The following is a 24,198-nucleotide window of genomic DNA, read 5'->3' as shown; positions in this document are numbered from 1 at the left end:
GTCTGCTGATACAGATTGAGTTTCCCTTACAGGAAACACTTGGGACTAGAAGTGTTTCGGATTTCAGGTTTTTAAGTATTTGTGTATTTCCCAGTTGAACATTCCTAATCTGAAAATCCAGAATCTGATATGTTTCAATGAGCATTGTCTTTCAGTATCATGTTGATGCTCAAAAAGTTTTCGAGGCCGGGTGCAGTGACTCACACCTGTAATCCCAGCACTTTGGGAGGCCAAGGTGGGCAGATCACCTGAGGGTCAGGAGTTGGGCCAACATGATGAAACCCTGTCTCTACTAAAAAAAAAAAAAAAAAAAAAAAAAAAAAAAAAAAAAAAATTAGCCAGGCATAGAGGCGGTTGCCTTAATCACAGCTACTCATGAGGCTGAGGCAGGAGAATCTCTTGAGCCTGGGAGGTGGAGTTGCAGTGAGCCAAGATCGCACCACTGCACTCCAGCCTCGTGACAGAGCGAGACTCTGTCTCAAAACAAACAAACAAACAAACAAAAACTTGTCCATTTTCTCCAAGTATTACCTGCAAAATAAAATATTGACTCTTCTCTTGTGAATGATAGTGGACTGCTAGATAATGTACTTTCTGCATATTCCCACTGCAGAAAAGTTTAAGCTGCAAGTTCTGGTTAGGTCTGTTCATTCAGTCACTCAATCATACATTTAACCAACCAATCAATGTTTACAGATCACCAACTATGTATTAATCCAGTGATCTTAAATGGAACCAAAACACAACAAATTTTTAAAGAATTACCATAAGTTTTATTTTTGCTTAGTTTTATTAAAAAAATAAATATGTCATAAAGCTTTCTTTTTCCTTAGGGAGAAAAAAAGGAACAAGTCTCATAAAACCAAATAAGCAATGGTAAGGTGTCTTAACTTGAAAAAGATTAGGAGTCACTGGTTTACAAGTTATAATTGAATGAAAGAACTGTAACAGCCACAGTTGGCCATTTCATGCCAATGGCAGCAAACAACAGGATTAACTAGGGCAAAATAAATAACTGTGTGGAAGCCCTGATAAGTGCTTAATAAACAGACTGATTCACTGAGACATCAGTACAGATACATCTTGCTTAAACAATACAAGTTCCTGAAAAGTTTTGTGTAAATGATATAACCACAAACATACCAGGAGAGCTTGGTAACTGAAAGAATTCCATGGTGAATCCTTTTGTGAACAACTACTTTCACTTTTGTAAATCCAGGTATTTGCTTTTTATAAGGAGTATACCTAGTTGCTACCTCTCTGAACTGAGGAAACAGCATATTCACCAAACACTGTGCTCCAGCTGGGCCACCGGCACAATTTCCAAGTTTGTGTTTCTATTAAGTAGTGTTTAAGTAAGGTAGTCAGCCAGGGAACCCAGCTCTATCTGACAAAGCAGGTGTAGGAGTGGAACTGCCATCTACCAATAATTCCAGCAAATACTTTTGCTAATATACTTTGTGCAAAACACAGTAATAACCTTAGCAATTCGGCTGTAGATGTACTTCCTTTTTCTAAAACTTTCAGTCACAAGCGAAGTCTAGAACCCCAAAAGAAAGTCATACTTCTAATCCTGAAGACTGCCTTTAACCGAATTAGCTGTCCAACTCCTTCAAATTGGAATGGATGATAGTGAAAGAGACTGAGTTTTCCAAAGTTGAAGTTTAACAACACAAAAATCACATTTCATATCACTAGTTAGTGAAAAATTTTGCTGGTGACAAACATTTTTCAAATGGTTTTTTGTTGTTTTAACTTCCTCTAAACAGAACTCTGAATTCTGGGGCAAACTCTGCAGAAGTTAAAGTCACTGATGTTCTCTGGTTGGCTGATACATTTTAGTACTACCGATAGAAATAAAAATTTCTTTCTACCCACCAGAATTTCATGAACTTATACCAAAGCAGTGATGCTTTGGACAGGGAATATGCATGGTAGTACTAGTTCCTGCAAGTTTTATCAAATGTAAATAAATAAATAGAATCCTCACATGGCTCACAGCCTCCATTCCATTTGGTCAAACTTCTATCAGGCCCAAGCCACATTTAAATTAGGCTGTTCAGTTTTTCAATTTAATGCTCCTAATAACATTGCTGTCTATATGTACAAGTGTGAATGAAAAGAGTGTGTAATCTGTAGTCTTTTCCACACTGAGTACACTAATAATTAGTATATAATTAAAGAGTAAGTGGTCATTTTAAAACTTGTATTTTTTTTTAAAAAAAAACATTTTCTAGCACTTTAAAAAATGGGTCTGAAAAGTGCCCTATTAATGTCCAATGCTGTTCCCCACCCAGTCCCACCCATTCAAAACCTGCTACAAATGCTGGATTGAGTTCATATCAAATAATTTAGCAGTATCAAGATTTTTCAAATGGAAACAGTGTTACTGACTTCTTCATATTGGATAACAAAATAAGGGTAACTCTGGTCATCATTAAAAATGACAAAAATCTGAGGCTCAAAGAAATTATCCACACAAGAGTCATAAAGGTCACTGGTGACACTGCCAGGATTGACTGGAGGGGGCCTTCTCATGCCATGACTGCCCATTGTGTATCTGCCCGTCAGCACTTTGGCCAGAAACATGAAATGGACTCCTTTGGAGGACTTCTTAGAAAAGTTATGAGAGTAGCTTGCCTTCTTTGCAAAATAACTGCCTTGTCCAAACATTGTAGCATGCTTTCCACAGACTCGAGGGTCAAAGTTGTGTTTGCAGATTCCATCTACCACATCCTGGGATGTTCCATGAAATAAATGTCTCTCATTTATTATCCTGTCACGGCCAAACATTTTCCTGTTCATATATTCCTTTTTCCTAATGGAAAGAACAGACAGGAAATTCAGAAGGATGAAATACAGGTCAATTTAACAGGCATGATGTAGTCATAAACTTCTCTTTATGGTTTTAATGAGTAGGAAATATTAAACTAGTTATCAAGGGCAAAATGCCATCAAAGATCCCATTAAAAGTGGAAACTTATCTTTCCACTGTAGAAAAGCCCTTTTCCTTCTTTCTCCACCAATCATTCACTTGCTTTCTCTTTCATCTTAAATCTATTAAGAGTTCTCATATGTTTTCCTTCCTCCGGATGCCCTCCTTGCCTAATTCCTCCAATCTGAGGGTCTCTTAGATTCTGAGATTCCTGAAATCTAAATGTATTCCTTCCCTTTGTACTACATTAGTTTGTTGACTTGAGAGGCACCACAGTAAAGTGATTAAGAGCAAGGCCTCTGGTGCCAGACTGCCTGGGTTCAAATTCCAGCACCGTATCATAATAGCTGCATGACCTGCAGCAAGTAAGCTTTCTGTGACTCAGTTTCTTCTTCTCTGTAAAATGTAAACTGTAATAATCCTACTTATGGCTGTTATGAGGATTATATGTCAGTTAATACACAGAAAATACGAACATAAATGCTGTGCAAATGTTTACTATTATGTTCCTCATTTGACATTAGCTACAATAAAGCTCTCTTGAACTTCATACATCTGACTCACCTTTTATATTTCTCCCAAAGAAACTGGTTTTGGACTCTCAATATCTGCAAAATTCTGTATTTAAACTCAGGCACAGTCTTATGAAAAAGATTGTAAATGATCCGATAACTTTTATCCTCTGCAGAAACAGGCACTTGGATGAAGTCCTGAGATGGATGCATATAAACCCAAGTTTCAGGGTAGAAGTTTGCTGAAGTGACCCCATCTGGGCAGATGATTTGTGATGAGGAAGTTGCTTCAAGAGGTGGAGGAGCTTGTGTGGGAACCCCACCAAGTGTCCTAAAATGGAGAGGAAGAAACATCAATGTAAAACATTAAGAAGTAAGTACGCCTCACATTATAGTGCTCTATATCAGTGTCTACTTAATATTATAATCTGTATAGCTTAAGTGCTTATTTAAAAAATAAAAAATGCTATCTATTTAATTTAAAAAAAAAAGTCTTACAGCAAACATTGCCTGTACATGAATAACCTATTATTAGCCTTCTCTGGGCCTCCTTCCTGTGGAGAAAATTCTGGAATGTATAGCTACAAGGCAAACAAGCAAGAGCCAATTCACAAATACCTTTACTTTTGAATCTTAGACTCCTCTTTATTACCTATAGCTAAAGAAACTTTGTTATATGTTTTCTTCCAAATGTGCTGATACTAAGCAGAAAAGATTTCATTACCAAAGGATGTGTGGGTGGGAGACAAAGTAAGGCATGAAGCAAGGAGGGAGCTTATAGGGAGAAAAAAAAAGCTACTTTAATTTCTGTATAAAAACAAACAAAAATTATGGAACAGGACCTGAATGCTGATAAATATTTGACATTTACTTCATTTTCCAAGATCACATATAGAAACAAAACCACCAATACTATTCAACTTTTACAGCTTTGAGTGTGCTTAAGAGGGAGCTAATCACTATAAACTCTAGACACCAGAATGCATATCTGTGAGCCTTTAAATTCATGTCTTTATTTTGAACAATGATTTTAGATAAGCAGCAGCTTTGGTAAGTTACTTATTCCTGCCTAGTTAAATGCTTAAATTTAAATCATATTTCTTGGCCATTTTTGAAACGGAGAAAAAGAGAAGAAGTAGAGAGCGAGGAAATCCTGACCCTGAGACCTAGTTCAGGGCCAGGTGCTATAACACTCATTGGCACATACTGGTCACAAGGAAGTAATGTGTGCCAAAATGGATTAGGAAACTGAAATTTTCGTAAGAGCTTTGTGACACAGAGACTACAGCTTTGTGTGTCTCATCTGCAAAGAGCATAGCTGACCATCTCTCTCATCATAATCATAGCCAGTTAATACTATGTGCCAGTCATTTTTACATACAATGTCACTAATTGTCACAATAACTCTGTAAGATGACTTGGTTATCCCCACTTTTCAAATGAAGAAACTGAGGTTTAGAGAGATTAAATAATTTGCCCAAGTATAGCTGGCAAAGAGCAAAGACAGAATTTGAATCTAGGCCAGGCCCATCTAGATAGTTTCTAATCTCATACTCTTTTCAGTCCCATATGTTTCACAATTTATATTTTTTTCTTTCTTAAAAACAAGGCTAGAAAGTGATCAACAGGATACTAGGATTCCAACCTAGTTTTGCCTGACACCACCACCACCACATTATCATCATCAACACACAGTCTTTTAAGAGATGACTTTCAAGAAGCTAAAAGTTACAGAAGCATGACTGCCATCTCTAACCCTCACCTTCTACAAGTGACTGTGCCTTTAATTTAATGTGCCTCAAAGTCTCTTGGTGAGACAGAGAGTCCTGGATGGGTGGATCCAGGGCTTACTGAATCTCCGAGGTGCTTTGAAGTACAGGGACAGATTTAAAGTGCTGCTGGTTTATCCAACCTTCACAACGAAAGGCACAACAGTTCTTGTCCTCTGCAGCATTTTCTCAGAGCCCACACAGATTCCTTTGGATCCTCAGTACTGATACATTTTTCTGGTACAATGGTACATTTTTCACTGGTACACTTTCCTGAAGAGAGGCCTCACTGCTTTAATCAGATTCTCAAATATCTGTAACTCCTTAAAAAACCATCACTATTCTGGAGGAATGGCAGGGAAGCAAAGAATATAAGCCCCTTATTTTTATTTAATAGCTCTTCCCTCTATCCAGCTTTGCAAACAAAAGGGTAAGTCCCCAGCCCACCAGGTTTTCTATTATTATCAGGGGTTGAAGTTACCAACACAGTCTTCTGGTTTGAAGGAGAAAGGTAAGATTCTCTGCGAACACTCTTCCCTAGAGGTTTCAGACTGTCAGCCTGTACAGCAAACCTAGCTGTGACAACAGAAGAGATTCTGTGCCTTTTCTTTCTGATATCACTACTATGGACCCGTTCCATAAAATGAAAGCTTCAAATACAGCTTTTTCTTTTTTGGGGGGGGGATGGAGGTCTGTTATTACTAACATATGCTTGAAGATGAGCGGAGATAAATCCTATCCATTCTAACATATTAAACTGGACTATGTATATGCTTAACATCCATTCCAACCCATAAATGCTTACTTGTAACAAGCCAACATCCTAACTTGCCTAAAACATAAAAATGCATATACACATCTGTCTGATGGGCTTCAACACTCTAGTTGCCACGGGTTAAAAAATGTATTTCAAGCAATTGCAAATGTGCCTTTATTTTCTGAGAATGATGAGTTTGTATTCACCTCATGGGTATTCCAAAGACATACTGCATGTTTCACAGACTGACACTAGCCTTCTCTAGAGAGGCAAAGTCAAAGGGAATTGAGCTTCTACACAAGGATCTCTGAAGAATGAGCTTTCAGAATCCAAAGTCACCTTTTATTATCTCCCTCCTTCCCCTTACCATTTTGAAAGATGTTTACTAAATCAATTTCAGCGATGAAATACAAATTAATTCATTTTATCCTTTTGAGGGGGGTATTAAAGAAACTGTGCCAGGCATTCTCATGACCATGAGGTGACTGCATGGGACAAATGTTCTTTCAGCTGAAAGCACTGAACCCCCAAACCTCTAAGCTTTGTTTGCTTATGCAGTCTCAATTCAAGTATTCTAAGATTATTAAAGAATAAACTCCTGTTTATCAGCCCCATTAAAAAGCAAGAGAAACCTTTTAAAAACAGCTGAATTTGTAGAAAATTCATTAAGTCAACCTCCTACCCCACTCCTTCCACTCTTAGACACTGATTCCCTGAGAATTGTGGCCTCTTTAACACCTATGTTTTTTTGTTGGTTTTTTTTTTTTTTGACCCTTTGCATTTAAAAACACTTAAAAACAAAACATCATGCCTGTAATCCCAGCTACTTGGGAGGCTGAGGCAGGAGGACTGCTTGAGGACAGGAGTTCAAGACCAGCCTCAGCAACATAGTGAGATCTTGTCTCTACCAAAGAAAAAAAAGAAAAAATTAGCTGGGGATGATGGCAGCATCTACCTGTAAGTCCCAGCTACTTCGCAGGCTAAAGCAGCAGGATCACTTGAACCCAAGGGTTCAAGGTTACAGTGAGCTATGATGATCATACCACTGCACTCCACCCTGGGCGACAGAGGAAATTCTGTCTCTAAAAAAGTTTTAAAGATTTAACAAAACAAAAACCACTTAAAAAAGAAACTTTCTCCCTGGCTAAGATCATAGCCTCTGGAATCTACTTCTAAAATATGCTTTTTGGAACCAATTCCCCTCATCTTTCTCCCTACTAGGTCCTTCAGCCCCACGTTCTAGGGTAGATAGGATCACTGCATTTACCCATCCCACCCTGGTAGACTGGCTATTTCTCTGCTCTTTTCTCATTAAAGTTTATCTACCTAATATTTCTTTGATTTGCTGATCTCTTACTTTATATCTGATTATCAGTTTTAGACAGAAAGATTAAAATAGAAAATTTTTAAAAGAAAAAAGAAAATAGAGAGTAACTATTTTTGTTCTCCTGTAAGCCTATATTATGAATATATTACTACCTAGTAGATATTGAGGGTTCTATTCCAGACCACTGCAATAAAGCAAATATTGCAATAGAGTAACACAATTTTTTAGTATCCCAGTGCATATAAAAGTTATGTTTACACTATATCACAGTCTATTCAGTACATAATAGCATTAGTTCTTTAAAAAAAAGAATATTTATACCTTACTTTTAAAATACTTTATTTTAACAATCATCTGAGCCTTTGGTGAGTGGTAGTAATTTTACTGGTGGGAGGGTCTTGCCTTGATGATGGCCTGACTAATCAGGGTGGTGGTTGCTGAAGGTTGAGGTGGCAGTGGAAATTTATTAAAACAAGACAAGGAAATTTGCCACATCAATTGACCCTTCATTTCATGAAAGATTTCTCTATTGCATGCAGTACCATTTGAAAGCATTTTACCCACAGAACTTCTTTCAAAATTGTAGTAAATCCTCCCAAACTTTGTTGCTTTATCAACTAAGTTGATGTAATATTCTAAACCCTTTATTATTTCAAAAATCTTTACAGCATCTTCACCGGTAGATTCAATATCAAGAAACCACTTTCTTTGCTCATCCAAAAGAAGCAACTCCTCACGCATCCAAGTTTTATCACGACATAGTAGCAATTCAGTCACATCTTCAGGCTACACTTCTAATTCTACTTCTCTTGTTATTGCCACCACATGTGCAGTGACTTCCTCCACTGAAGTCTTGAACCCTTCAAAATCATCCAGGTGAGCTGAAATAAACTTCCAAATTTCTGTTAATGTTGGTATGTTGACCCCCTCCCATGAATCACAATGTTCTTAATGGCATCTAAAATGGTAAATCCTTCCCAAAAGTTTTCCAATTTACTTTGCCCAGATCCATTAAAGGAATCACTACGTATGGCAGCTATAGCCTTACAAAATATACTGTTAAAATAGGAGGTCTTGAAAGTCAGAATGACTCCTTGATAAGTGGGCTGCAGAATGGATGTTGTATAGCAGGCATGAAAACACTAATCTCCCGTACATCTCCATTAGAGCTCTTGGGTAACCAGGTACATTGTCAATGAGCAGTAATAGTTGGAAAGAAATCTTTTTTTCTTGAGCAGGTCTCAATAGTGGGCTTAAAATATTCAGTAAACCATGCTATAAACAGATGTGCTGTCATCCAGGCTTTGTTTTTCCATTTATAGAACACAGGCAGAGTAGATTTAGCATAATTCTTAAGGGCCTTAGGCTTCAACTTAAAGTCACCAGCTGCATTAGCCTTTGACAAGAGAGTCAGGCCTGTCCTTTAAAGCCAAGCATCGACATCTCTCTATGACGTCCTAGATGGCATCTTCTTCTAATATAAGTTTGTTTTGTCTACATGGAAAATCTCTTGTTTAGTTTAGCCACCGTCATCAATGATATCAGCTAGATTTCTGGATAACGTGCTACAGCTTCTACATCAACACTCCCTGCTTCACCTTGTACTTTTATGTTGCAGAGATGGGCTCTTAAACCTCATGAACGAACCTCTGCTAGGTTTAAACTTTTCTTCTGCAGCTTCCTCACCTCTCTCGGCCTTGAAAGAACTGAAAAAAGTTATGGCTTTACTCTGGATTAGGCTTTGACTTAAGGGAATGTTGTGGCTGGTTTGATCTTTTATCCAGACCACTAAAACTTTCTCTATATTAGCAAGAAGGCTGTTTTACTTTCTCATAATTTGTGTGCTTACTAGAGTAGCACTTTTAATTTCCTTCAAGAACTTTTCCTTTGTATTCACAACTTGGCTAATGTTAAGGCATAAGAGGCCTAGCTTTTGGTTTATCTCAGCTTTCGACATGCCTTCCCCACTAAGCTTAATCATTTCTGGCTTTTGACTTAAAGTTAGAGATGTATAACTCTTCCTATCACTTGAACACTTTGCTGTTTTATGTGGGTGCTGTTCTAGGCACCCCAAAACAACTGTAACGTAAAGATCACTGGTCAGATCAACATAACAGATACAATAGTAATGAAAAGTTGAAATATCCCAAGAATATCCAAAATGTGATTCAGAGGCACAAAATGAGCACATGCTGTTGAAAATATAGCACTAACATACTTGCTTGACCTAGGGCTGCCACAGACCTTTGATTTGTAAAAAACGCAATGATCTGTGAAGTACAATACAGCGAAGCACCGTAAAACAAGATATGCCTGTATAATGAAGGTATATTTGTGGCATTAATTGTATTGCTGCTTATCTTTATAGTTCATACTTTTACAAAACAAGCCTAAGTTTCAAAAAAAAAATAAATAAAAAAGGAGGGCATATTCCATAATTACTTATTTTGAGATCAAAACAGATGCATTTTCACCATTCACTAAAACTTTCCAACAATGCAGAACTTGCATTCTTAACCTCACACAGAAGTTGTATCTTCCTTGATTGGCTCAGCATGCCAAGCTGCTGGTCTCACTAATGAGTTCTACTATCTCACCAGGAGGACAATATATTCTTAACTATTGGACACTGACACTATCTCCAGCTGTGCTAGTAAAATCACAGAAATGGCATTTTTACTAGTTCTAATTTTTTAAGAAACCCTACAAGGTAAAATTTTTCAAACTGGCACTTAGAAGAAAGAACACACTTAACCCAATTCAATATATATTTCTAAAATAAGTCTTACTACAAATTTATTTTGGATATTGATCATTTCAGGAATTTTTATTTGTATTTTGTTTTTACTGTTCCCCTTGCAATCAATCACAGGATTAGAATCACTAAGATTCTGTCATAACAACTTAGGGAAAACAGTTTGAGCTAGAATAAAAACAGTAGGAATATAAAAATGGTATCTTTACCTCAAAGATCAGCACAAAAAAACAACCATTATGCTAGACCTCTAAAGTTCATAAAACCAAGTAAACCTATATCATTTTCAAAATCCATCTCTAAAAATAGTATATCTGACTAGGGTAGATAATGATTTCCCTAGAGATACTAATTTTCAAAGGTGGGCATGCAAATGGTAATGTGCCTCACCTTTTGGTATCTATAAAGATGTGCCACTGGGTTGTCTGAAGACGAAAGGAAGAAACGACGCTTGGAAAAATGGAAGAAAAGCTCACCTACAATTCAGAAGGGTGAGTTCAGTCCTAACCTTATATTAAGAAAGCTGTATTCTCAGTATGACAAGTAATTTTAGTGAGTATCACAAGAAGAGGTGGCTTACCTAGCAAATGAGAGTGTACCTTATTTGAAAAGATGAATTTTTCCCATTCAAATTCACTCAAGTAAAAGGAAATCAAGAAATCACCTTGTAGGACTCTCCTCACTTAACCTGGAAGTTTGGCTAAGTTGTCCTGTAACACAGAAGGGTCTCATCTTGAAAGTAGTTTCATGGAAGGAAAAAATCTTCCATGAAGGAGGTGAATGCAAGTTCTGTGCCTCATTCCAGACACAACAATATTTAGTTGTGGAAAAACGTTAACTCTAAAAAATCCAGTAAGATACTCATTCTTTTAGTGTAACTGGGTTTATTGTAGCTTATTTGCACTCCATTTATTGAAGAATTAAAATCCAAAGAATAATCTGAAATTTCACATTCTAGGGGTACTAACCAAGGTAGACTCTTAATTTAAGGTATTTTTTCTCTCTAGTATTCAGGAGTGCATTTACATAAAATGAAAGTAAAATTGAGACTTTATACTCAACACTTACTGTAAATATGGAAGCAGTATAAAACAGGAGCGGAAGAGGGGTCTCCTTTTTATTTCTCTCCTGAAGAATGAATTGTGGAGGATGTAGTGGTTATTCCACATCATAAATCGAACCTCTTTCAGACCCCGAGAGTTGGCTTCTTCAATCAATCGAATGACAGACTATGGAGGAGAAAACAGAAGATAACAAAAAAAAAAAGAGGAAAGTTAATAATCATGGTTAAAAATGAAAATTTAACCAAAGGCAAAAGTTAACCTCACAGGAATTTCAATAAAGTACAGTGAGTCTAATTAACTTCCTTTATATGCTAAGATTTTTTTTTTTCCTTCCAAGTATGTAGGGCCCAGGGAACTATTTTATTTTATTTTGAGCCTTAATAATATTATAGAGAGTTTTCGTTCATATTTCTTAAGGGAGTTTTCAAAACAGGAACTAAAGATAGTGATGTTGGCCAGTCCCAGTGGCTCACGCCTGTGAGAGGCCTGTGAGCCACTCCCAACACTTTGGGAGGCAGAGGAAGGAGGACTGTTTGAGGTCAGGAGTTCAACACCAGACTGGGCAACATGGCAAGATCCTGTCTCCACAAAAAATAAAAAAATAAAAATTAGTTGAGTATGGTAGCATGCACCTGTCGTCCCAGCTATTTGGGAGGCTGAGGCAGGAGCACTGTTTGAGCTCAGGAGTTCAAGATTATAGTGAGCTATGATTGTGCCACTGTACTCCAACTGGGCAACAGAGCAAGAGCCTATCTCAAAATAAATAAATAAATAAATAAATAAATAAATAAATAAATAAATTTGAAAAGGTGGTGGTATATAAAGTTCAAGTTCTAAACCCAAAAAACTTCTCAGAGGAAAAACACAGGAACAGTCTGAGTATTCTGAGAGTACCTTTTAAACAGCCTTGTATTCTATTTGGAAGGTAGATGACTAGTGATTACCAAGTATTCTGAGAGTACTTTTTTTTTTTTTTTTGAGATGGAGTCTCGCTCTGTTGCCCAGGCTAGAGTGCAGTGGCGCGATCTCGGCTCACTGCAATCCCTGCCTCCCAGGTTCATGCCATTCTCCTGCCTCAGCCTCCCAAGTAGCTGGGACTACAGCCACCAGCCACCACGCCCAGCTAATTTTTTGTATTTTTAGTGGAGATGGGGTTTCACCATATTAGCCAGGATGGTCTCGATTTCCTGACCTCGTGATCCACCCGCCTCGGCCTCCCAAAGTGGTGGGATTACAGGTGTGAGCCACCACACCCGGCCGTATTCTGAGAGTACATTTTAAACAGCCTTGTATTCTCTTTGGAAGGCAGATACTAGTGATTACTTAAGCTTACTTAATTTAATATTGTGTTTTACAATAATTAACATACTAGGTTTTCTTCTTTTGCTATTGTCTTTAAAAATAAAAGTAAGGTAGGTAAGTTGTTCCCCCCTTTTGTAATGCTGGAAATGAACTTAAATTGAAAAAGTCAGATCTTTGGAATGTGAAATTAACCTCTAAAGTCCATCTGAGGATGTTTAAACGACTCACAATTGTCATTCAGAAGCAAAGTAAACCATCATCATTTTAAAACCTTGCTTTGAGACTGAAGGGCTATTATCACTGTCTCAGACTAAGGATGCAAGTGCACATAGGAGAAAATTGTAAATAACTGATTTATCTGACCACAGCTCAATAAACATTTCCAAGTACTTCTTCCAGAGACATGAGCGATTGTTTCCATTGGGCTTCTAAAATGCTAAGTGTAACACTTGATCCAATCTCCATAAGCCCAGGAGCCAGATATAATCAAAAGTTATACCAATTCTCATCTCGTGAAAATTACTCCATAGGTCGCAACAGGTCAAAGTATTTCATCTCTATAATGTAAGATTCTGTGGAAAGCATTTTATTTATCTGATAATAGTGGTATGTTATCTTTGGATTTCAAATTAATGGAAAGAAATACATTTTAAGAAAAAGAGAAAAGTTTTCTTGTATCATTGACACTCATAAGCTGTTTGATTATATGCATACTTCTGCCTAGTCATTGTTGTAAAGAAAGAATAAAAGAATAGAGGAAGAAAAAATAAATAAATTTGAAAAATGTACTTGTTAACAAAGAACCTGTAAATACCTCAGGATACTCTCTCCATCCAAAGTGGTCCCTACAGAAGAATTTCCAGACTGTGTGGTAAATAGAGTTGACATTGCTAGAGGGTGGTGTGGACAGCCTTCGTAGTTGGTCAAATTCAGTTGTTTCATACACATTCATGGCATTCAAATCTGCCCAAAATTCTTGTCCTCTAAAAAACAAACAAACAAACAAACACCAAAAACCTGTTAATACGTTTGTAAAACAAAAATATCCAAAAATCTCATTGGACATTAAAAATATACAGCATAGCCTGTCGGTAGAATTTTCTAAACTTGCTTTACTTGGAGTAAAAGCATATTTATTGCTGGTTGTTTCCACAGCATCCATTTCCTACATGCCCTTTCTAATCAAGACCAAAATTTCTAGGCCATGGAATTACAGTAAGATTGATTTAACCCCAAAGAACCACTGGCCTAACCCAATCAAAATAAGCCCACCCTCCACTCTACGGTGGGCTGGCCTCAGCCAATCAGGGAGTCAGTTTTACTATGAAGCTATGTAGAAACTAAACATAGACAAAAGAAAATTTCTCTTGAAGCTTGACCTTTTTTTCAGAGGCCATCCGTTTACTTGCCAATATAGGAATACACAGTATTGCCTGATCAAAGACAATAAAAGAAGGGAAAAATAAAATGAATCCAGATAAAGCCAGTACTAATCCACCCAACATCAATATTATCTTTTATCCGGTGGGCTGAAAAATGTTGGCAAAACATGAAGAAAAAAAATAGTTTGGATTATTATGAGGTTTAGCTTTGAGAATATTTTGGTCATCTTATTATCTGGTCTACTGCTGCTGAATCATTACTTTACAAATGTCTCCATACTGCTGGAGGGAAGTCCCACTATATGAATCAGACTCATTTAATAATTTATAAAAGGTAGACCAATAAAAACATTTGTGTTTCCTCTTTTATGGAACTTCATTACAGTTGGAAACATTTGAACCATTATTTCAAATAACTGGCATAATGGTCATTGTATTCTTCTTTCTTTTATCTTGTGTATGTTTGAAAGTTACTATAATATAAAAAATTAAATATATGGTAACAGCATAGATATTGTAGCATAGTCTACCACAGATTTCTAAATGGATGTCTACAACACAAGAAATACTCTAGATCTAGTGGCATTCAGAAAGTACATGTGAAGTCTAGTTGCTGAGACAGATTTTCCCAATAATTAACTTATTTCCTTGCTGTAAATTAGGATTTTGAAAAGGATATTAAAGTTGATCTACAGTTGTGCCATTGCACTCCAGCCTGGGCAAAAAGAGTGAAACTCTGTCTAAAAAAAAAATTGATCTATGGGTTTTGTTAGCTAGCACATTTTCCAAAATCTGCTCTTGGAATACTTGTTTCAAAAACTATTAACAGGTATTCTGTGCACAAAAGATTCTGCAGTCAAATATTTGAAAAACTGATTATGCAAATACTTGCCATTCTCCATCCCAATGTTCACAATTTCTGAATCAGGTTCTACACTGAAAAAAACACTCAATCATATAACCGATGATGCCAAAAAGTATGGAACTTATAAAAAGCAGTATACTCCTTTAAAATTCCTAAAGATGTTGCCAATAAACCCCAAACTTCTTGCTTAGTAAGAGGACTAACTAGTTGGATGTGGTCTCAAAAACAACATATAGTTTTAATTAAGCATGAAATAAGACAATATAACGTAGTTTAAAATAATATTTGGCCACTGTTTTAAAATGATTTATGGTAAATAGGAATATTTAATTCAAACAGAAAAATGTTTCTGGGAAATCCTAAAAAGTGAAACAGACAGACAATACAAAACAAAAAAACAAAAAAGTCCTGAAAACTGGAACTCCTATGCCTAAATTAAACGTCATATCAAGTTGCCTTAAGCAATTTTCATTAACTTCAGGAGAATCTGATGTTATGATTGGGAAGTGAGATAAAAAACTTTCTCCCTGTTAAGACTGTTTCAAGTTTCTAAACATATTTTTCCTGCTTTAAGCTTATCGCCCAGCAACTGTTCCCAATTATGAGTCACAAATCCTCAGTATTTCCTTTAAGGAGTTCTTAGAACAGCAGTCATTATGTTAACATGCATTATAATATAAACAGCCAATGCTTTTTGCTGTTTAGTGTCAGATTTTATCCTGGACATCACTCTAGCAATTTCTGTTTAAGCCTGTATTACTGAGACTTCATAGATAATGATTTGCATGAGAAAGACATCTACAACTGCAGCTTTTGCTACATTCTCGTGCATGTCAGTCCTTTGGGCATTACGAAGTTTCTACGACAAATCCTAATTTACTATAATCAACTGTTCTTTGGATTGATATATCAAAGTACTGTTATAGCTCTATTTGATTTTCAATGCTTTTTCTAAACTTGACAGAGACAAAATCACAAATTTGAAAAACATTAAATTATCTTTTTGTGAGATTAATTTTACCACCTGCTCTCCCTTAAACAGTGAATGCTTTAAAAATCTAAAGCCAAGAGGTTTTTTTCTCCATAATCTGCATCAGCATAAATATGTGCAATATGGATGCCAAATGTTCAACAGCCACCACATTCTTCTTTACCAAACTATTGTTTCCTATTATCAGAAAGCAGTTACGAGTCATCTATATGTGATAATCGCGATGGTGGGCTCTACTGGGCAATACACAAAGAATTAAACAGATGTAGTCCCTGTCTTCTAGGAATGTTAAGAGAGGAATAACTAACAAAATGTAGCCAAAGAAGCAGTACGTCTGCCTGTCTAAATTCATCAGTGGCAAGTACATTCAGGAAATAAGAGACAAAGAATAAACATGCAGCAATATGGAAGAGGAGGTGGTTATTGGCATCCAGTAATGGATACAGGTCAGTAAAATTAAGAGGTTTTACTTTATCAATCCAAGATAGCTTTCTGCAAGAAAAAGAATCTTAGGAGCAGTTTAAATAACAGGAAATATCACTAGTAAGTAAAGAGCTGTGTGTAAGAACAAGGAAAAAGAGGTCTCCAAGCACTTTGCTTCTTAAAAGACAAGTGGAGACAGGATTGGTATAAGTAGCTGGAAAAGGAGACGTTCTAAACAGGGGTATCTGAGAGATGAGGAAATGGGAACCTGTAAATTCCTATAAGGGGATAAAACAAGCGATGTGAGAGACTTCAGGCAACGAACTGAGGGTGCTTAAGTCCAGGGTGTCAGAGCCTTAAGATATAAGGTTAGGAATTTGAAGTATTGAGCAGATAAGTTAGAATCAAGGCAGTAATTACAGGATGTTGGAAACTGAGCAAGAGAGCCAGTGCTAGAGATTGAGGGTGTCTTTGTAAAAGCAACGTGCAACAATCCTTGTGGATGAAAACTCCATCTGGCCTAAAGGCATCTCTGAGGGATGGCCAAAAAAGAGTATGAGTGATAGCCACTCCACAGGAGGATTTATATCTTGCTATTTGTATCACATGGCTAAATCCATCAGTATTCTTTTATCTAAGATACAGCCCTATCATGAACCAGAAAAAAACAAAACCTTGTGAACAGACTGCTGATTTTTGCTATTAAGGAAAGAATTAAATTGAACCGCTGAAATATTAACAATTCTGTTTTTGCATGTCTCACCAACACACCACCACACATCCCACTATAAGAATCCATATACAACACTAATTTAAAATGCTGAAAAGGACGCCCATTCTCATAATTTAGATGCTTTGTAACAATGGTTCTCCTCTTATTCAACAAATATCTACACATACCAATTAAGCCAACATTTTCCGACACACATTACCAATGCACAGAGCACCAACACCCGCACTAAGTCAGAAAGTATGCCACACACATTTCTTTAACAAGTATACTAATATCTTAGTATTTAAGATCCTGAAGAGAAAGTAAAAAGGACCTATGACATGAATAATAAACAGAGTTGGAATGCAAACCAAAACTAAAAAAGAAAAAGATGCTAAATGAAATAGAAAATAGTAAGAACACAACTTCTTTCTCAGATAAATAGCTCTTGGGTTTATGCATTTGGGAGCTCAGTAAAGAGTGTAACCATTTTAGGCAGTTTATCTATTTATAAAGTGTTTATAACCAAGAAGAAAATGAGACCAAAAAAAAGCAAAGTAACTTAAAGTAGACACATTAATTTGGTACTGGGCTCTGCTTTGGCCATAAAGAAATGAAAAAGGCAAAATGACACAGAGCACCAATCGAGTGGGGAAAGGAAACCCTGTGGCATAGTGGGAAATGTGGCAAAAAGGTGGTCAGAAGCAGATGGCCTACCTCTGCTGGGAAAGGTGTCAAGAAAGGTGGTCAAGGGAGTTGTCCCAGAGTGGATAAAATGTGAGCAAGGTCCAGCTACCAGGCAAACAATGGGAGGCAGGACACCACATGCAGAGTGACTCCATGTGTAGAAGCTAACCAAACAAGGCACACAAGAATAGTGTGCAAGAGGCACACCCAGTTCATGTGGGAGGTTAGAGTATATGTATCTATGAGAAATAAGGGATAAAACTGGACTGGATAAGTTGGCTTGGGCCAGATAATGAAGAGCTTTGTTTACTGTGTTAAGTTGTTAGGTCTTGATTCTATGGGCAGTAGGAAACACCAGTGAATTTTCAACAAAGTCCAGACTTGTCTTTATAAAGGTCATTCCAATTGTAGTGGTATAGAAGAATGATTTACTTATTTATTTTTGGCAGTTGATAGAGAAAACCATTCACCTGCTAAATATTAGGATATTTATCAATATTATTCTATGAACAATCATCTCTAGTTATTAGAACTGCACATGAGACATACAATGAAAGAGGACTAAGGAGGCAATGTAGGAATGATTTGAAGTATTTAAGAGTTAGAATTTAACTGCATAAAGGATAATTACATGTGGGGCAGAAGAGAGTGAAATGAGAGTAGGATGTGTCCCATGTTTCTGATCTGGGTGGTTGGATAACGGTGCTATTAATGAGACAAATTACAAGACATACAGCAGGTTTAAGTGGCAAGGTGATAGAAATAAAACATAGAACTCAGACTTTGGCATAGGTTGATTAAATACAAAGTTTTCTGAACCCTACTCTGCACAGTTTTAACCAGATCGGTAAGACTTCAGAACCGTGGCTTCCTGCCTGTAAGAGTTAACTGGTTTCTACAAGGATAAGCCTGTGACCTCAAACTAATTAACACATACCTTAATCAGCTAGACTCACCATATACAACTAGTAGTGCCCTTTTATTATTATGATGTAAAGTGAAAATACCTCCCAAAACGGAGTGTCATAATGATAGAAGGATAAAGATTAAATGCAATGTGGAGAGTACTGAGGTTCTGCTACTGGCTTGAGACAGGCATGACAAATGGGATATGTTTGCCGCTGCTAAAGAATTTCACAGGCGAACAAAACATAGCTGGCTTTTGATACCTGGCTTTGATATTTCCAGGACTCATTTAGCAATGCAGGAATATCTGGAAGCTTATATCCCTTCAAGTATTTTACAAGGTAATGAGAATCAAAGCCATGGCATACACAATACCAACACATTTCGTGAAAACAGTGTCATTATTAAAGTTCAGAAAACTATGTATTTGTAATTTGCTTCTTTAGAAGCAAAACTGTCATTTATTCTGTCGCTAATTAAGATTTTTGCTAACACTGCCTCAAATAAGTAGCAGAGGACTGTTGTGGGGGGCGGCAATAAAACTTATTCATAAATGCTTATATCCAAAGCAACATCTTTTAATACTCACCAGAGGTTAAATTTTTCTTTCCCTTTTTTTTTGGAGATAGGGTCTCCTTCTGTCACCTAGGCCAGAGTGCAATAGTGCCATCTAGGCTCACTGCCACCTTGAACTCCCTTGCTTAAACTACCCTCCCACCTCAGCATCCCCAGTAGCTGTGACTATAGGCACGCTCCACCACACTCGGGTAATTTTTGTATTTTTCTGTAGAGACGGGGTTTTGCCGTGTTGCCCGGGCTGGTCTCAAGCAATCCTTCTGCCTCAGCCTTCCAAAATGTTAAGATTACAGGTGTAAGCCACTGCACCCAGCCTCAGAATTTAAAATTCTATACTTAATTACCACACTATGACACTGTAAAACTATTAACATAAAACTCAGATCATGGATTTATCTAAATACCTCAAAAGATTTTTGGGTAGGTAAAAGTGTTCCCCACCTTAAGATACAATGTATTTCTCGGGATCAGTTCTTGAAGAAGTGATCATGAGGCAAAATTCTATGTTGCTGCTCCCTTGGTACCTCCTGAGACATCTTGGAAATTCCTGCTTCCAAGAAGGCAGCAAGTTAGTGGGAAGGATGCTGTCTAAAATCACATTTATCTGTGTGCCAAACCTCATGTCTGATTCATAAATTGTTAGACATCTGTAGTCTTAAAAGTCATTCTAGAAGTGAACCCAGTGAAATGAAAAAGAAAGGATAAGATATAGAAGAGAGGCAGGTAAGTTTCCTAAATGAAAAAAGATAATCTGTTTTTAAACTTTTTAATTATACATTCTCCAAAAGCATGCAGAGAACTAAACAAACATAACACAGCTTATTCTCAAAACAGACTGATACTAAGACATGGTCATTTGCATACATCTAGATGTTTGCTAAACCCCTAATAAATAATACCACACAATGAAGTCCACCGGCCCCAACGCAACCACTAAAAGCAAATTACAATATCTACTTAAGGAAAAGAACCTACTAAAATATTGTTATGCTGGCTTTTTTTGTTGTTTGTTTTCTATTACAAAACTACAGATCAAAGCAAAGAACACAAAAAGACTTTCCAATAAAATGTGGATAAGTCTAAAATCTTTCATAAATAAAAATTACACTTATAAGACCAGAAGATCTCATTGCCATCTATTTATGGTAGTGTGGGACTAAATTTTGCACCATGAAGGTACCAGAAATCTCATACAGTCTTAACTTTTATTCAAGTTCAGTCACATGTCCTAAGATCACAGAAGGCACTATAAGTGAGACAGACTTCTCAACCATGGCCTGATGAGAAAGTGAAACTTAATTTTTGTAAGAACAGCTGGGATAGAAGGCACAGGTTAGTTTTTAAAAGTTGGTAGCATGCCTTATGCTACCTTATATTATGCAATCACTGATTTTTATAAAGAAGAGTAGCTATCCCCTCTGTTAAGAAAAATATTTTTAAAACTGAAAGGTTTCTATCTAATCTCAAAGTAAACAATAAAAAATGTCTCCCATGTATTCGAGGCACAAATAGTGGTTAATTCAATTTTTTGAATATAGAATTTGACATCCCTTAAAAAGGAATAAAATAGATGTGTTTATAATTTTTTTCTACATAAATATAATACTATATGTAAATGATAAAATTACTTAAAAATAAGTTGCTTTCAAATATCTCAATTCAGCACTCATTTACACATAAATACTAGTTATAGTTATCATAAAAATATGTTCTAATAATGCCTAGTAAGATATAAACCATTAGCTTAATTTATTTCTGCTTTGACTTTTAAATTACAAATGATTCCCATAAAAAGGTTTTTATTCAGAATTTTCTATTATTTAGCTTTGGCTTTTTCCCCAATTAGTCCAGATGAACTAACTGATCAATGAAAGAATCAGAAATATATTCGTTGGTGACTTACTATGTATTTGATGCTAATAACCCAGAGATGAGTAAACAGCTTTCAGGAGACTAGAGATTTGAATGCATACAAGCAAACTATATACAGAGAATTCATCACTCTGATAGTTCTTTAAACAAATTGCTGGAGAAAAAGACTTCCTATAGAAAAGACAAAGAGTCTTTTTATTGTCTAGGTTTTATAAGCTATAACAAAACCTTTCAACATAGTCTTAAATTGGTAACTTTTTCTGAGGGAGTTGGATTCTACAAAGCCAAGTTTCTGTGATAGATTCAATTTTATCAGTTAAGAGAGTCGAAATTATTTCTGAGTAACAAATTTGTAAAACACTTTACATAATGCTTCTGATGTCCGCCAGCATCTGGATAATCCAAATGTCAGAAAGCAAGCAAGCAAAGGTCCTTCTGTTTCACATACTTTGCCCTGACTCTGTTGGGGATGTCTTTCTTTTATTAGGATGAGTAATTAAACCTTAGAAGGCAAACCCAGTGTTTATCCTGTGCTAATTTTTACTCTCTAAATGCCTGGAAATGAAAGAGCTAAGCCAGGTGACAGTCAGAAACCAAAGACCAACCACAGCAGGAAATTATTTGGAGTATTTTGTGCCGTTTGCCCTCTCTATACCTTGATCAGCTGCAGGAACTGTGAAGATCACAGGGTGCATGCAAGATTCTGAAAGCACATGCACTACTGCAAGCAAAGTTCACCCTTTGATCCCCACCCTTGCCATTCAAGTGCTGGTGAAAAATTAGACCAAAGATGATCATCCAAACTCTTTGGCTATGTCATATAAGTGGGACAATTTAAGAATTCTCCAAATTAGTTCAAAAAGAAAAAAAAAGCTAATGTAATAAAGAGAAATTCTTGTAAGTATAGCCTAAACATCTTTTCTAATCATTACAAGAAGTACTATGTTTCAACATAAGATTATTCACAAATCCTTCCTAAAATCAGAGGCAATAGCACCAAAACAGAGGACTTCAATTTGCATAAAGAATACAAATTTACTGAACTCTTCCTCAGACAACTTAGTCATGGGCGACTCTCAACACACTCCTTACACAACTTTTTGTGGTACACATACTCGAAAGTCACTGGTTTCTGTAGAAGGTGAAAAGGAATAGTTGCTCTAGCATTCTCACTCTTGTAAGAACTTATCCTTTCATTGTGATGACCATGCAAAGGTTCTTTACTTGTCCAGTGGGTGTTACCAGTAAGTAAACAGCATAGAGCAGAGAAAGATCTAGGAGACAGATACATTTTGTTGTGTGGAAACCCAAATAGGAATGCTTAGTTAACTCTCTTCTATGCTTGCCTTAGTAACAGTAACTAGCTAAGTCAGCAAGGAAAATTGGAAGTTTCACAAATGACAATTAGAAGTTTATTAATGTCATCAACTTCTAAAATTTGAGTTCCTAATCACAGAATTGATTATATTTAGCTCAAGTCTGCAATACTGTCCTCTTCACAGATTGAATATAAATCTTTACAAACAGAATTTATTGTACATAAAATCCTTAATTTTCAAAAATGTATTTCACAATATATCACTTGTAATGTCAAATTCCCTATTAACAAGGAATTATTTATATTAAAAATCTGAAGCTTTCAGTTACTGTGTCAGGGATTGGGGTGGATTAGGTTTAATGTTTGAAGGAAGAAATTTTAAATTGGGGTGAGTCTGTATACGGTATAATTTTCAGTCCCTAGAAAGCACTGTCATAAACAATCTATAAATATAAAAATGAGCCCTATTTAGTTTTGTTAAAGAAATTCCTTCACATCAGCCGGGCGCAGTGGCTCACGCCTGTAATCTCAGCACTTTGGGAGGCTGAGGCAGGCAGATCATCTGAGGTCAGGAGGTCAAGACCAGCCTGACCAATATGGAGAAATCCCATCTCTACTAAAAATACAAAATTAGCCGGACATGGAGGCGCATGCCTATAATCCCAGCTACTCAGGATGGCTGAAGCAGGAGAATCGCTTGAACCCAGGAGGCAGAGGTTGCGGGAGCTGAGATGGTGCAACTGCACTCCAGCCTGGGCAACAAGGGTGAAACTCTGTCTTAAAAAAAAAAAAAAAAAATCCTTCACATCTAAAATGTAGCTTGTTTGCTCCTAGAAATGGTGAACTTCAGAAGCATTTCACTCCTTGTACAGTTTATGTTTAATGTGTTGCAAAGTAGAGGTAAAACCAAGATCTCAGGCTATCACCTATTTCAAACCCAGAATGAAAGGGAAAATGGCTTAACCTTTGGCACTGTGGTCTTTTTCAAAGATACAAAATCTTTCGAATTCACTTTACCTTAAGACCCCAATCTTATTATAAAAGGGAAACTCTACTACTTTTACAAAGTGAGTTTCTTTCAAAACTTTGACAGTGTCCAATTTGAACTAGCCATACAAGTTGTGCCAAAATAATTATCTTGCAATTTGAAATGTTTTTTCCTTTGCAAAAAATGATACACACATGTACTAAGTTTTCCTTCCACAAAAAGACAACTGCAACTCACAAATTGGAGACTGATAATTATTAAAGGTTGTTGGCCAAGGTTAAGAGGACTTAAGGTCCTAATTTAAATACAATCCAGAATCATCACCATCAGACAAAGGATGCAGAATCTGGTGTCTCAAATCAGGAGATGATAAATAAAAATAAAAGAAACCATGGGAAGAAAGTCATAATTTCAAATAGCTATATTTTTGTAGCATTCCTTGAGTAGTCAAGGTTTGCATGGACTACATACTGCTTTACCCTTTAGGAATAGCACCCAAACCCAGAATAAAACTGAGGATCACTAACCACGATTAGAAATACACAGAAGAACTTAAGAAGTTTATCTTTGCTTTATAGTAGATTGTAAATCTATGATCTAGAAATTCTGGTATAATAGGATAATTCTAGTATAATACAAAGTAGATTTACAGGGACACAACAGAGCTATCAGTCAAAAGTAGCATTTTTTTTTCATGCCCATTATGTGCAGAATGAAGTTTTAAATGCTGAATGGAGTTACTACTATAAATTGAGCACCCCAAATCTGAAAATTGGAAATGCTTCAAACCCAAAACCTTCTGAGCACCAAGATGATACCCAAATGCTCACTGGAGCATTTCGGATTTCAGATGCTTAACCGGGGCACTATGCAAATATTCTAAAATCCAAAATCTGAAACACTCTGGTCCCCAAGAATTTTGGATAAGGAATATTCAACTCGTATTCCCTCTTTTTCTTACTTACAATAAAAAGTAAGAGCTTTGGATTTAACTCAATGATAAAATATATAATGTATCATGCAATTATTTTTAGGGTATGCCACATAACCTTATAAG

At 36.4% G+C, this 24,198-nt stretch overlaps 1 protein-coding gene across 4 annotated transcripts in view; it reads right to left on the bottom strand.

Moving 5' to 3' along the window:
- Window positions 1-750: 750 nt before the first annotated feature.
- The window catches only part of TIPAR (TCDD inducible poly(ADP-ribose) polymerase), a 33,390-nt gene continuing 9,942 nt past the window's right edge, over window positions 751-24,198 (bottom strand). For all 4 annotated transcript variants that reach the window (XM_011752778.3, XM_071091131.1, XM_011752779.3 and 1 more), the window contains 4 exons: window positions 13,236-13,404; window positions 11,124-11,284; window positions 3,500-3,778; window positions 751-2,818 (listed from right to left, as the gene is read on the bottom strand). In XM_011752778.3, the coding sequence (XP_011751080.2) occupies window positions 2,371-2,818; window positions 3,500-3,778; window positions 11,124-11,284; window positions 13,236-13,404 (1,057 nt within the window). In that variant the 3' untranslated portion in view covers window positions 751-2,370. The remainder of the gene's footprint in view (window positions 2,819-3,499; window positions 3,779-11,123; window positions 11,285-13,235; window positions 13,405-24,198) is intronic.

This window comes from Macaca nemestrina, chromosome 2 (genome assembly GCF_043159975.1).
Source record: "Macaca nemestrina isolate mMacNem1 chromosome 2, mMacNem.hap1, whole genome shotgun sequence".
Taxonomy (NCBI): domain Eukaryota; kingdom Metazoa; phylum Chordata; class Mammalia; order Primates; family Cercopithecidae; genus Macaca; species Macaca nemestrina.
The sequence above is the reverse complement of the archived record's forward strand: the minus strand, read 5'-3'. Positions and strand labels throughout refer to the sequence as shown.